Source organism: Anthonomus grandis, chromosome 22 (assembly GCF_022605725.1).
Source record: "Anthonomus grandis grandis chromosome 22, icAntGran1.3, whole genome shotgun sequence".
In the NCBI taxonomy this organism is placed as follows: domain Eukaryota; kingdom Metazoa; phylum Arthropoda; class Insecta; order Coleoptera; family Curculionidae; genus Anthonomus; species Anthonomus grandis.
The window spans coordinates 32,227,260-32,242,204 of record NC_065567.1 but is presented as its reverse complement, the minus strand read 5'-3'; the positions used below and the strand labels follow the sequence as shown (position 1 = coordinate 32,242,204).

At 31.2% G+C, this 14,945-nt stretch overlaps 2 protein-coding genes and 1 long non-coding RNA gene across 5 annotated transcripts in view; 2 read left to right on the top strand and 1 right to left on the bottom strand.

Annotated features, from left to right (window-relative positions):
* The window catches only part of LOC126748098 (protein Tob1-like), a 109,290-nt gene that overhangs the window by 28,583 nt on the left and 65,762 nt on the right, over positions 1 to 14,945 (bottom strand). The window contains exon 1 of one of the 3 annotated variants that reach the window (XM_050457096.1): positions 6,005 to 6,248. The exons of the other annotated variants lie outside the window; for them this stretch is intronic. The gene's annotated coding sequence lies outside the window, so the exon portion shown is untranslated. Of the gene's footprint in view, positions 1 to 6,004; positions 6,249 to 14,945 lie in introns of those variants that run through there. 3 annotated transcript variants of the gene reach the window in all.
* LOC126748458 (uncharacterized) lies at positions 936 to 2,586 on the top strand. The gene is made up of 2 exons (XM_050457713.1): positions 936 to 1,861; positions 2,402 to 2,586. Exons 1-2 carry the CDS (start codon positions 1,570 to 1,572, stop codon positions 2,584 to 2,586), a joined length of 477 nt encoding a protein of 158 aa, XP_050313670.1. The 5' UTR covers positions 936 to 1,569.
* On the top strand, positions 7,163 to 7,719 carry LOC126748100 (uncharacterized). The gene is made up of 2 exons (XR_007664631.1): positions 7,163 to 7,311; positions 7,524 to 7,719. It is a non-coding gene; the product is annotated as an uncharacterized LOC126748100 (long non-coding RNA).

The following is a 14,945-nucleotide window of genomic DNA, read 5'->3' as shown; positions in this document are numbered from 1 at the left end:
GTGAGTCTATCTGTAGAAGAGCCTTGTACTTAAATAAATAAATATAAACGAGGATACAACATGTATTTAACATGTTTTAAAGGTTTTTAGTAACAAGTATTAAAGGCTTTTTATTATTTCTATATAAATCATTATTTCTTTTCACATAATTTGGTATTTCATCATGGCGATTCGGTTAGATATAGGTTTTCTATCTAAAAACGTAATTTTTTTTTCAAATATTTATCCCTGCATTTAAATTTGCAGTCTTAAGATCAACATATTTTTTTTGTCAAAAACAAATTCTATTTAAGAAGTTAGGTTAATATTTTGCCTTTTTGATACTAAATAACCACCCTTTAAATAAGATGTAAAAAAATTGAAGCTCTATTTATACCTTACAAAAACTCAATAATTTTAATATACAAATAAAGAAATAAACTATATTTAAAACTACCATAACTCACTGCGGTTAAAATTTAATAAAAAAAATTCATGTAAAACTGAAAAATATCCAGAATTCTTTGGCTTAATGAGGCTTATTTTATTTTAATTATTATTTCGAATTTAAAAGTTAAACAAAAAAATTACTTTAATTTTCATATAAACAAAACGCATAATTTCTTGAATTGTAAGAAAATGTTTGCCAACCCAAAATATTCCCTTAAAACAGAATTGCACTTTATCTAAGTTTGCACGAATGACGCTAAATAAATTGCTTTTTTTCTGTGAAAACCATTTAGATAAAATATGATAAAACATAATTACCTGCAATTACAAACATGAATTTCACAATATTAAAAAAAATTGTAAGGATTTTTTAAATTCTACTTGAATATGGAAAAAAACATTGAACTTCATATTTTTTTCTCATTCCTATGGCACTAAATATTTTGAAATTATTGAATTTAAAATTTTTATAATTTTTTAGCCAAATACATAGGTTCAAAAATAAATAATAAAGAAGTTAAGTAAGTATTTCCTTTTTACCTTAAAATGATAAAAATTAAATACATTTTTATGGCTTTAAGTGTCCTTAGTAAGTAGCGTTGATGGAGTTCACAGGTTTAGGACTAAGAAATCAAAAACTTCCTTTTTTGAAAAGGTGCCGCCGTTTCGACCTTTATCTACGTCTTTTTTAAGGCTATTTACTGTGAAAAAGCTTTTTTGTCGATTGTATATATACTAATGACAACAGAACAATATTATGTGGATGGGCATGGGCACAAGTAAATAACCTTTTGCTTTTACTTACTAGCAAAAGCTAGATATTTTAAGTAGTTACTTAAAGTTCTTATTTGGTAAATCATTCAAAGAAAAATGTTTTTATTCTGATAAGGCCTATATTTATATTTTTGTGACTAATCAGTCGGCCGTAAAATTCTGTGAAACTGCAGGCGCAGACCTGTCGATTTTTAACTGCCGATGTGCAAACCGACAAAGGCAAATATCGAGAACATTTTTATAAATTTTTTAAACCAGTATCATTTCCGAGTGCTAAGTGTTTACGTTCAAAATGAGTAGTGATTCAGAAAATTCTACAAGTGATTTTTTGAAGTTCCTGTAAAAATTTCGTCCAACCTGAAATTGATGGAAATTTTAGAAAGCTATAATATTATATTTAATAAATCGCAAGTTCCTAAAATAAAAGAGCAAAAAGAACAAGCATACAAAGAAATCCACCAAAAATATATTTTGCAAATTGGAAGGGATTTAACTGAAAAACAACTTAAAAAGAAAATCCAAAATATGAAGATCGAGTTGAAGAAAAAGACGGACAAAACTGCAACGGGAAAGAGGAAAATTGTTTTAAACGCGTGGGAAAAACAACTTTTGGCGCTAATGGAAGGACAAGAAAACCCTGTTTTTCAAAAAGTACCAGGTAGGTAATAAGGAGGGGGTAAAATAAAAAAAATGTAAAAAATCTAGTAATGGCATTTTAGGGATTTTTGGGTATGAAGATTTTAATTTTAGATCCCACTGAATATTTTAGATAATGGACGGGAATAGGGAGGGAATGAAATTAAAAAAAAAAAACATCTTTTCGTATCAAATATCGAGTAATATGTCATTTTAGGGGTTTTTGGTTATGCATATTTTGATTTTACACCCTACTGAATTTTGGGGGGAGAAAACATTTGAGAGGGGGGAAACATTTTATAATATGAAGTTTTTCTTAAGGTAATATTTTTGGGCTAAATGAATCTAGTTCTACTAATTATTTTACGAATCCATCATCAAGGTCGAAAAAATATTTCAAGGTAGTTAAAATATGATGTGTGTCGTTTTCTAAGTACTAAGGGAAGGTAAGGTACTCAAACAGTGATGTGGAAGTATTGATTGAATTTGCAGCGGTTTTTTTTTTTGCTGAATAGTATAAATTACTGTTTTGCTGCTATTTGATCCAAAAAAATTATTTCAGGAGCAATATCTGTGGAACAACCTCAGCCATCAACGTCCAAAACTGAAGAATTTATTCCACCTCCACCTCGTGTTCGGCGTTTACCTGATAAGTCTCCAGTTACTAAAAAATCCAAATTTAAGGAAACAGACGAAACCTCAAATTTGTCCAATACTGAGTGGTATTGTTGGAACAGCTGGAACTAATAAGGGGGAAAAATTATTGTTGGAAAAAATACAAAAAGAAAAGGGAGATCAATGGGGAATGTGTTGTTCAGAAAGTTGTAACTAAAGGAATAAATTGTTTTCGTTGTTAACGTTTTTAAATTAATGAACTTTACTCAGATTAAGGTACCAACTTACATATAAATTTAACTTAAAAAAATCAGAATAATGAAAACCATAAAATATAACATTATACAGTGTGGCCCATTGAAAACTTTCTAGAAGATGTTTAGACTTGAAGAATTTCTAATATTTATGATGAAAAAGTTGTTGTCGAAAATATCCTCCTTCAAGTTTCTTATTTATTTTACTTATTACGTATTAATATTCATGTTGTCTTTTGATATTATACAGTGTGTTTTTTTTAATGCGGTACACAGGATTTTACATGTTAAAATGTCAAGTGCATGTTAGGCACATTTCTACTGTAGTTATAAAAATTGACACAGGCCAAGTTTGGGCTTTTAGCAGCATACTACTCCCAGCTCTTAGAATAAAAATGCCTAAATTTATTTTAAAAATTAATTTAAAAATCGACTCTTTTGAAATACCCCGTACAATACATGACCACCGGCTACAGACATTTAAATGTTTTGACATAACAACAAATAAAAGTTCAATTAATAAAAAATTATTTATTAAAAAATGACTTTTGTTTATACGATTGGAGTAAGATTGAAGATTGTATCAGTCTCATACCAGGAAATGGCAAATGTATTTACTGGCTTTTATATCCAGATCGCCCAGTTCTACGCAAATCAATTAGAAAGTATGTAGTAGAAAGATTTCTTTTAAGAGTAAACAAAAACCCTTCGTCAAATTTACGGTCCTTAAAAGAATGTGATGTAATTTGTTCCTGAAGTAGCTGCTTAAAAGCATTAAAATACAAATTATTAATTTAATTAATTTAATTAACATGGATTTATTTTTACTAAAATTAAATGCTTATTTTGTTTAATAAATTTCGTTTTTGACATCATTTAAGTCACCTTTTTGAGATTGTCAATGTAATGATGGAATATTCTGGCTGTTAAATCAATATACAAGGCTATGAAAAAGTGTTTGTTTTCTAAGATTAAATCTAATTTTTCTGAAAATCTAGCAAGTTTTTAAGAAGAAACTAAAGCTTGTTATGTTTCTATAGACCTAAACTTTGCCTATGTGAATTTTGGTCTGCATAGGCTTAGTAAAAATAAACTTATCATGCACTTGAAATTTTACCATGTAAAAAAAAACGCACTGTATGGTATCATACTTAGTAGTATATTTACAACTGCAATTGAAAAATTACGTTTTTTTATTTCTTCTCGTCTCTGTTGACCACGCTGACGGTCGTTATTTAGCTCATCATTATCTTCCACAACTTCTTCACTATCGTGATCCTCGGCAGCTACTTTTTCTTCGTCATTTAAATACTTAGCAACGTTATGCAGAACTACAGCGCTGACGATTACTGACAGAATTTTCTCAATGTTCAATCGTATCGGATGTTGCAAAGCAGGGAATCGACGTTTTAGTTGTCCGAAACAGCGTTCTATAATAACGCGCTTTCTTTTATGTAAATTATTATACGCTATTTCTTGAGGTGTGGTGGGGTTTCTATACGGTGTTAATAGCCATGGTGTTATGCCGTACCCTTCATCGCCCAAAATAATTTCATAGTTCTATTGACGTCTTCTCATCATACGAAAAACATTTGATCTTCTTAAAATACGACAGTCGTGCACCGAGCCAGGCCATTGAGCATCTACGGATGTAAAAATTTCTTTTGCATCACAAGTTGCTTGCACATTTATACTACACCAGCCTTTCCTATTAACATACTCGTCACCATGTAACGATGGCTTTATTATTGGTACATGAGTGCAATCAATTGCACCAAAAGCACAGGGAAATCTATACAACTGTGCCCATGCGTTGATTGCCTGGTCAGTCGAGTTTTCTGTAGGAAATTTAATCCAAATTCCTGCCTTTTCAACTATTTTTGGTAAAACATGAGATATTGTTTTACATATTGTTCCTCTTTTCCGATCCCTATTTGAAATCCGGGATCACTTAGAAAGCGCAAAAATATTTGAATTTTTTTTTTGGACTCAGTGCACCACTTCTAGTCTCTACTTTTTGCTCCAAAAAATGGTTAGCTATCCACTCAACATTTTCTTCACTAAATCTATACAGACCGTGGTATTCTTCGGCACGACTTTCTTTTCTTTTGGGATAAAATTTTACAGATCTTATATTCATAAATGCAGCAATTTCTGCCAAATTGTTTAATAATACAAAATTTTTAAGCCAGGATCTAACAAGCTTGCAAAAATGTAAGCTTTTCCTTAATATTCTTAGTAATTACTTACTTTTATTCACTGCAAACTAAGCATTTGCTAGGAAAATGTAAGTTTTAGCTTTTACTGAATTTTTATTCACACTGCCCAATAGACAATAACACTTTTTTTTTACTTCACATCACTAACATATCACTTTTACGATATACATATACATTTCTTATATATATCACCCATCTACGTTAATAATATAATTTTTATGAAAAAATAACTAAAACGCACTCTGAATAAAACTGGAAAAAAAACCTGCACGATAATTAACTCTCACATTAACTCTGAAACTAAAAAAAAAAACATTGAATATTATAATTATTTCATTGCATTTCCTGTTTCCATTACTATTTTTTTTAATCTGGTATCTACAAATAAAAATATTTCGAATTTATTAGAAACGCTGTTCTTGCTTTTTTTAAGCGAATCATTTAAAAAACTGATACGTGACCATTATCTTTCCCCTTTGAATAAAATGAAATGCATTTTAAGGCTCTATTGAAACTTCAAAAAATTAGTAATTTTTCTCAAAGAGAGTCCATTTTTCTCTTTTAATTACAAATTAGCGAAGTCACACTTACCAACGTTTAAAAAAAAATTAGATTAAACCAATAATTTTTTAAGAATTTCTTAAATTATTTTTACCACTGCTTATCTTAAATAGAAAGAAACTAGTATATCAATTCCTATAAAAATAATGAGATGAACCAGATCTAAAGCCTGACTAAAATCAAAGAACCACTGTAATATGTACTTCGTACAGCTTTTAGAAAACATCAAACCATAGCAGTTTAGGTATCGCTACCTTTTCTAAATTAATATTGTAAATCTGGATGAAATAAATCAGTCCGAATTAATAAAACTACTAAACCATTGAACATTAACAAATTCTTAGAGAAACCTTAGATGTCCAGGCTTATTAAGTTTGCCTCCTATATTAGCTGCAAACCTTCTAAGTGGTCACGAATTATTGCCCCTATGCTATTCCCCAATCAATCCCCTTATGATTAGATCACATGTCAGTCACATTTCCCAAAAAAAAAAAAAACGCGAAATAGAAAAATTACCTGCAGACTTTGAAGTTATCACTAATAGTCACAAACAGAAATTTCACAATATCACAGAAAAAAGTTTCACTTTTAATCAGTTCCTTGCGCGCAGTAAAAAAATAGAAAAATTATAAAAAAAAAACAGAATGATCCGACTTATTCAACGCTCCGTAGTGAATCGCGTTCAGCGGTGAACTAAACTAATTTTAATTTAAGTACGAGCGAGCACAGCAATGATATCTAACCGTGTTAATGGAAATTGTTACGAAACAAATTTGAGATCAGCGAAGCCTTGAAACCGCTAATTTATACACATTTATCAAAAACGCATGGCGCTACGTTTTATATCTCATCTAATTATTTGATCAACGGGCTGACGTAGGACCATATATCGCTTTTCACGTGCTATTGTGAAACTTTTGGGGGAAAATTTATTTGGATCATAATATGAATGTTTTTACTTCACCCAACAAAATCAAGTTCCCTCACCAATTTATCCAAGAAGCAATAAGCAGAAGCAACACCTGGGTTACCAGATCTAATGATTAATGATTTATTTGGTCATTTGATACGACATATACAATAAAATAAGATCAGTCAGGAGAAAAAACTGATCCTAATTAACTTATTTAAAATAAAAAAAAAACTAATTACACACATCTATAACTTATAAACTATAATAACCACAAAAGTACTAACAAACAGTACAAATAAAGTACAGACGCTGACTAGGCAGAAGTGACTTTCAGCATGTTGCTAAATTCGTTGATATCATAGACGACAGAACTTATAATAAGCTGTTTTAGTCTATTTTTAAATATGTAAAAGTTATCTATTAATTTTAACGAAGCATGGAGTTGATTAAATAGGCTAATTCCTTCATAAAAGGGAGTCTTTTTAAAATAAACAAAGTTAAATTATGGCAAATAAAGAGTATCCTTATATCTAACATTATATTTAATAAAATCACTTACTTTAGAGAAATGTTCTTGATTTTTAAATATGTATAACAATAATTTAAATATATTAATTCCGGGTATTGTTAAAATATTATATTTGAAACCAAAAATCAGTATCATAAATCTTTTCTGAAATACAAATAAGGTAAGGTGGTGGGGTAAGTGTAAAAAGCGGGAAAATGCAACCACGCAAGCCACACACAAAGCTGGTTCCTAACGTGAACCTAAAAGCTCATCATAAAGACCGAATCCTTACAGTAATGCATCTATTGTTTATACGTCTTAGTTTCAAAATAAGCGCGAGAGACTGCATTAACGCGAAGCACGTGTATTTTTAATTTGCTGGCTTTTGCCGAAAAACTGAAGGTAAGTATTTTATTTTAGGTGAAATAATAGGGTATAAGGGTATTATTTATGAATTGTATTGTTTTAAATAAGTATCGCCAATTACTTTTTGTTTGTTTACATGATTGCACCTGCCTCATCGAAAATCGACCGTGGGGCAAGTGCAACCACATATTGTAGGGAAAGTGCAATCATTAGGTTGCACTTTCCCGATGGGTGTTTTTTGGTTTTAGATGGTTAGAAGCTATAAAAGAAAGACACAACGAGGAACAGGTTGTACAAAAAAAGCTATTGCGGCTGCGATTCAGAGCATAAACTCCAACCTATTAAGTCTAAGAGCTTCCTCAAAAAGAAACTCTATTCCATACAGTACTTTACAGTGCTATATGTCTGATCGTCATGGCAAAAAAAGCCAAACTGGAGGGTGTTGTACATCAGCGTTAAAAAAAGAGGATGAAGAATTGCTAGTCGAGTATCTAAAAACTTTAGAAAAAGTGGCTTTGATCACGAAAACAAGTATATGTACGGATCCTAGTAAAACGAAAGTTGTAGGAGAAAAGGGAAAACCGTCGTCTAGAATTACCGGAGGCACCGGAAAAGAAAACTTCACATGTTTGGTAGCTGCTAATGCTAGTGGTGAAAAGGCACCACCTTTAGTAATTTTTAAGGGCTTAAATTTATGATCCAATTGGATTCCTGAAAGTACGGGTAATAAATGCCCCAACATGACTTTTGCTGCTAGTAAAAATGGCTGGATAAACTGCTAAATCTTTATTAACTTTTTAAAGAATAATTTGGTTACCACATACACTGAAGAGAGACCTGTACGACGGACATGCCACCCATATTACCGAAGAAGTTGTACAGTTTGCAAAAACTCAAAATATTGAAATTTTAAAATTACCAGCCCATACAAGTCATTTGTTGCAACCCCTAGACCTTTCTGTTTTTTCATCAGTTAAAGTATCTTGGGATGAAAGTTTGTGTGATTGGCAACGATAGAATCCAGGAAGGCGTATTTCAAAACGGGAGTTTGCACTTCTCTTTCGAAAGATTTGGGTTAATTTGGAAACAAACATTATTAAAAGCGGATTTCGAAAAGGGGGAATTTTACCATTTAATAGGAATGGTATAACCCCTGACACGTTTGATCGTAATATATATTTAAAATACCAACAATTTCAGCATCAAAACAATAATAAGCCATCAGTATCAGATAAACCTACAGACATTATAACCGAAAAGACACCGGAGCAAAGTGACCCATGTTTTAAAAATATTTTATTGGATACAATACGATTGAATAAATCGGAAAATCCTCAAGCGATTAGACCGCGAAAGAAAATTTCAGCAGGTGCTGAAGTTTTAACTGCTACAGTGACACACACAATTCTTGAAAGCAAAACTATGAAAGTCGTTATCGAGCAAAACGATGTTTCAAGCACTAGTGCAATGAACAAATGGAAACTTAAAAAAACAGGAAGATAAGTTCAAGTTCTGAATCTTCAGATTTCGAAGACATACATTTGGAATCAAATAGTTCCAGAAAAAGCTTCTCAAGAATTTGTGATGTACAGGAAATTACTGAAGAATTTGATGAATTTGAGCAAATTAAAAAACATATCAGATAAGGATCAGCATAAAGATCTAGCTGTAGGCACATACATAAAAGTGGCATTCAAATCTCGAAGTTGTGAGAAAATATACGTTGGCTTGGTGACCGAAATAATTGAGCCATTTAAAATGTATGACTGTTCATTTATGAAAGCTGCTGTAGGGCAAAAATATCCCAAAAATACTTTTATTTTCCCAGACGTAGAAGACAAATCAGTGTCAGACGGGGGTTTTACACTTTTTCTCCATTTTACGTTTTTACTTAACTAAATTGCGATATGGATTTGTTTTTTTTTTACTTTTTCTCAAATTTCTACTTATTTGTTACATTCGTTTGATTTAAATAAAAAATATGCTTAAATTTAAAAATATTGTTTCCTTTTTTCTAATGGTATGCATTTTATATTAAAGATATATCAAAAATTTAATTTATTCCGATTTTTTAAGCTTACTAGAAATATGATGCTCTTTCCCGTTCTTTTTTATAATACGATTTAACTTCTTATTTTATGTCCGATTGCACTTTCCCCCTCCGGTTGGGAAAGAGCGATCACCTGCAACTAAATATATATATTATTATATTTCAAAAATTTGTAAAAGAACAAAAATTAATTCGGCAATGTATATATTTAAAAAAAATGTAAAGAGGCACTAATAAAATTCTTGGTCGCACTTACCCCACGTTACCTTACCCTACTCAGTAGACCCTTCATTCCTAAGGGTAAACAATGAAAAATATAGTCTAGATAGTTTGCTGCATATCTCTCGTCAATTTGAGAAAGAAAACATAGGTGTTGGTCTATTATAAATCCCAAAAACTTAACTGACGATTCGCAGACTATTGAAACAGTATCCAAAACCACAGAAAAACTCTGAGCCTCCAACACATTCTTTGAGAAACTTATGCATTTAGTTTTTTCTAAATTTATTATAAAGTGATTTTTCTCACACCAATCGTTAAACTTTTTCATAATAGAGCAGGCTTTGAATTCGATTTCCTCCATACTTTCTCCTGTAACTACAATAGTAGTATCGTCTGCGTACATGAACAATTTAACATCGCTAATAACGGCTCCAAAGTGCCACCCTGTGGAGTTCCAAGTTCGCAGTTATACTGACTTGAGAAATCATCATCCACTTTTACAACTAAGGATCTGTCGGTCATATATGATATAACCCAATTGAATTCTCTCTAATTTATACTTAATAAAAATCGGATTAATCATTTCAAAAGCTCGAGATAGGTCATACAGAAAAGCCATTACATTCAATCTTTTTTTCAATATTATCCCAGACATACTGAATTAATTCAAGAGAAGCTGTTTCAATAGACATATTTTTTCGAAAACCATATTGCGAAGAATGTAGAATATTATACTTAAACGGACTCAAATGGACTTATAGTTGTCAGTTCTATTAGGATCACTTTTTTTTTAAACACCGGAATAACTTTTGAACACTTCAACTGTGTGGGAAATACTCCCTCTGCTACAGAATTGTTTATTAATAACAGAAATTAAATCACAACACTGTTCTAAAATTTTTGCTGGGACCTCGTCAAGTCCTTTGGAAATTTTTTTTTAAAACCTTTTACAATCAAAGAGATTTCGTTGAAGCTTACAGGCTTAAAATAAAAAGTATTTGTTACATATTGTTGTGGGACTATCTAATCTGTTTTTTACTGAATTGGCGAAATAGTCTCTGACCAACTCTGCGGTTTTTTTATTATTATCTGTAATGGCAATAATGGAATCTTTGTTATTTTTTATTTGTCTGCCCAACTTTTCATTTGTAATTTTCCAAAGCATTCTTGTTCTATTCCTTACAAATTTTGCTTTCATAAAATTCTCGTTCTTCATCTTGTATATTTTTATCAACGACTTTCTTTAAATTTTTATAATAATTATTTAATGAATCAGAATTCGCCTGCTTTCTTAATCAATTTAACGTAATCTAGAGAAACATTAAGTGAAACTCGACCTGCACTGTAGGCAACTTTGTATCCTCTTACAATATTTTAGCCTCCATAAGACGATCGGTCGAGTTTGCAACTAAGATAAAGACATTGTCAATGTCTGCTAAAATGTAACAATTTAATTTTGGTAATATATGAGTATGAGTATATGAGAATATATGAGCAACCTTGGCAATAAACTACCCTATTGATATTGTAGCAGCTGGTCAGGATATTTCATATGCATCTTTCTATCATCGCACAAAAGCATTTGATTTTGTATCGCATGATATTTTAATCAAAAAGCTGGGATCCTACAATTTTGATAATTAAAGTGTTGCTCTGATTCAATCTTACCTGTCTAACCGAACTCAGTATGTTGTTCATAATAGTTAGTAATTCAGCATTGAAGAGCAGCATATGTTACATTAATGAGTTAAGCAATTTTATGAATAAGCGAGACTTAATAATCTTTGCAGATGACACAACAAACATCATAAGGTACAATCCCACTGACTCTAATAACCCCTTGGCTACTGTGTTGGAGAGAACGCAAAATAAAATAACATACTGGTTCTTGGGTTCACACCATCACAACTCAAATTTCTTGGGGTATTTTTGAACCCTGGTCTTAAGCAATTATCGTCAGGCAAACTTTGCAAAATCTTCAGACTACAAAGAAGATGTATACGTGTTATAAGAGGATTTTAGAGCACCAACTTTTCCCAGTACTTACGTACTCCAATGTTTGATTTATTTAAGATCAAATTTAATACACTGACCTCCACGACCACTAGACACGAGATTGTAGGAACTGCCAAACATTTCTTGCTTGACTATGAATTCTACTCCCTACAGGAATGTTTGGAGGATGACTTCTCTGGTAATGAGTTCGGTCGTCATGTGTTAATGGAATAGGTTAAACAGTGATGAGAGTACAAGCACAATTGTGCCTAATTAGTAAGAAGTGAGTGAAGAAACGTTAAGACAGCAAAGACATTTCATAGTTTACATCAACCCCACTGAACACCTGTTCAATTTTTTTAACTTTGAATCTAATAAGTATTGTATGAGTTGTTGTTTCATTAATTAAGTTCCTTGAATCAATGCCATATAAGCTGTATTCCTTGGATGATGATAATAGGTAAATAGACACTTCACTAATACTCTCCAGTGCCACAATTAAATAATTGTGTCCCCCTTCTATTTAGGGAAAAAGCCAGGCAGTACTTCTCCGTGGTAAACTTGTTTTGTGATTTGAGTGTGACACCAAAGGTTCCAACCATTCTAGCTTTCATTAATTTTCTGCAATATTTTAGTCGCTAGAAATTTTTTAATTCTAAAAGCCGTTCAGGGTTGCCACAATCTGATTTTGTCATATATACACTTTGGCGATTTATGTACAAATCCCAAACAGATATTTCTACTCCCTATAGAAAGAACAAATTTTGTGATTCACAAAAAATTGAAAAGCAATGGAAATTGAGAAGTATTTTAGAATGCTATCTAATGTGAACAAGAGAAAACGATAGATCTTTTAGGATCGTTTGGTGCAGAAGCGTTCACATAAATAACACAAAAAATATAATTTACTTTTTTCAAATTCTTGGCATTTAATTAACATGGAGTCAAAGTATTAAAAAAAAATCAAACGATCCTGGTCGTCATGGAGCTGTGAAATGTGGTAGAGACAATAAAAGGTAGAAAGAGTCCGTACTTTCTCCAATTTGTTTGGCATTGTAGTATGAAGCATGGTTAAGGATTTTAATAAAACTACGTTCCTTGTTTATAGTCAGCTAAACTATGCAGGAAAAACAAAATTTATATATCATCCTAGACGTAATGGAGACGTGAAATGCGGTTAATACAAAGAAAAGTGACAATTTTTTTTCCCAATTTATCGAAATTTAATCTTAACCATCAACATTATTGTAAAATGACGATTTGTTAACGTGGAGCCAAACTACATAATAAAAAACACAATTTCCAAAAGATTCTGGACGCAATGGAGATGTGAAATATAGTAGAGTCGAAATAAACGATCGTAATAAAGATATGTTCCTTGCTTACAGGGATGTAAGAAAAGTTGTTTGCGTAACAAAAACGCAATTTCCAAAAAAATGCTGTAAAAATGAGGCAAAGATGTGGAAAAAATAATTTTGTATTCAAATTTTCGGCATTTTAGTCTCGAGCATCAGGATGATTGTAGTAAAATTACTTTTCTAATTCACAGAATCTACATTAGAAAAAGATAATTTTCTGAAGATCCTGGACGTAGTGGAGACGTGAAATGCGGTAGAGACAGGTGAAGAAAAGTGAAAACAATTTTTTTTCCAATTTTTCGGCCATTAACATGATTATAGTAAAATGACGTTTCTCGTTTACATGAAGTTCATAATAGAAGCACAATTTCCAGAAGATTGTGGACGTAACGGAGATGTGAAATGTAGTAGCGAGAAAAATATTGAAAAAATAACCTTTTTCCACTTTATCCTCATAAACGATCGTCACAAAATAATTTTTCTCATTTAGTGGAAGACCAAACTACGTGTAATACTACGTCCATGAAGAAAAACACAATTTCCAGAATATTCTGGATGTAACTTATACGTAGAATACTGTAAAAGCAAAGAAAATTGCAAAAAAGTCCCTGTTTTCCCATTTATTAACATTCTTCTTCTTTGAGTTCCATGCAAAATCTTGCGTAGATGTTCATTATATGCTTCTGTCAATTGCAGCATATTGGAGTTCTTGAAAACTACTTATCCCCCTGTATTATCTATTATTCCTAAAGCACAAAAGCTTCCTTCTTCCTGTTTCCCTCTATTAATAATAATAATAATAATAATATGTTTATTTAGCATATTTGCTACATACATGGTAACAAGGCAAGATTCGAGAAACTACAACTCATAATTAACAATATGAAACCTAAAACTAGTGTGTTAGTGTAGTGTATAAAATTAAAAACTATACTAAAAAGTGTAAAAATAAAAGACACAAAGAAAGACAATTAAAGTATAAAACACTTGTACCTATTCTTCTATGTTTGAGCTTTGAACAATTGCTTTATTTATATATGGTTTATCCATGATATGTACCCAGATACCACATCTGGAATGCTTCCAATTTATTTATGGAACTGGCTTTAATGTTGAGACCTCTACACCGTACAAAGGAATGCTTGCTCAATATTCTTCTTATTTACCTCAATTCTCATTTGTGGAGTGTTACTCACGACCTTAAACTTAGTTCTTTTCTATAATAATTTCAGGGCCGTTAATCTTATGCTTGTTTAATTTACGTGATTCAATAATTCTGCATATATGATATTGTTGATGGTTCAATTTAAAACCTATAGGGTTATCTAAAATCGACTCAAAAAAACATTTTTTCTATTAGATATTGAACAACATCGATGATAAAATGCAGCCTGGTCCTACACCCTTTTTTATATCGAACTGCTCGGTTGCTGATAAGTTGCTCAATCAAATATTTGGTTCCAGTACAGATTGCTAATTAATCGGATGTCTTTACCATCCAGAGCCAGGAGTACGATATTAGCAGGTCATGTTCTGCATTGTCGAAGGCCTTTTCATCATCAATAAAATATATAAGAACATTTTTTTTATCCTAACAATTTTGTATACTGATTATTGCTTCTCTTGTGCCAAATCTATGACTGTACAATAATGTCCTTAGGAGGTTGAAATTTATTTATACTTTCTTTTTATAAGGAAAATCCTTTAATAGTATTTATCACAGTTTTTATTGTAATAGCTGCAATTACAAAAAGTGACGCAAAAAGAGCTTCAAGAAATGGCTTATTAGACTTATAAGCTGTTAATCTTTGCATGTTTTTGCATCATTTAATTTTGGTATAAAAGTACATCAAAGCCAGTTTCCTAAAATATGTCCCTTGGCATGATGCACTTACATATAATATGAACTACCGTAATAAAATGATGTTTTTCGTTTGTCATTTACTATACTTAATTTAATTGACAAAAGGGTGCTTAGGGGTTAATTCTGTTTACTCCACTCTGCTTAATTTTATTACTAGGTTAAGATTTTTAAATAATTAAAA

What these genes read in the sequence shown, in the direction of transcription:
- LOC126748458 (XM_050457713.1), top strand. Translation starts at nt 1,570, where the DNA reads ATGGAAATTTTAGAAAGCTATAATATTATATTTAATAAATCGCAAGTT. An exon ending in TGTTTTTCAAAAAGTACCAG is followed by an intron (nt 1,862 to 2,401) that starts GTAGGTAATAAG and finishes AAATTATTTCAG; the next exon opens with GAGCAATATCTGTGGAACAA.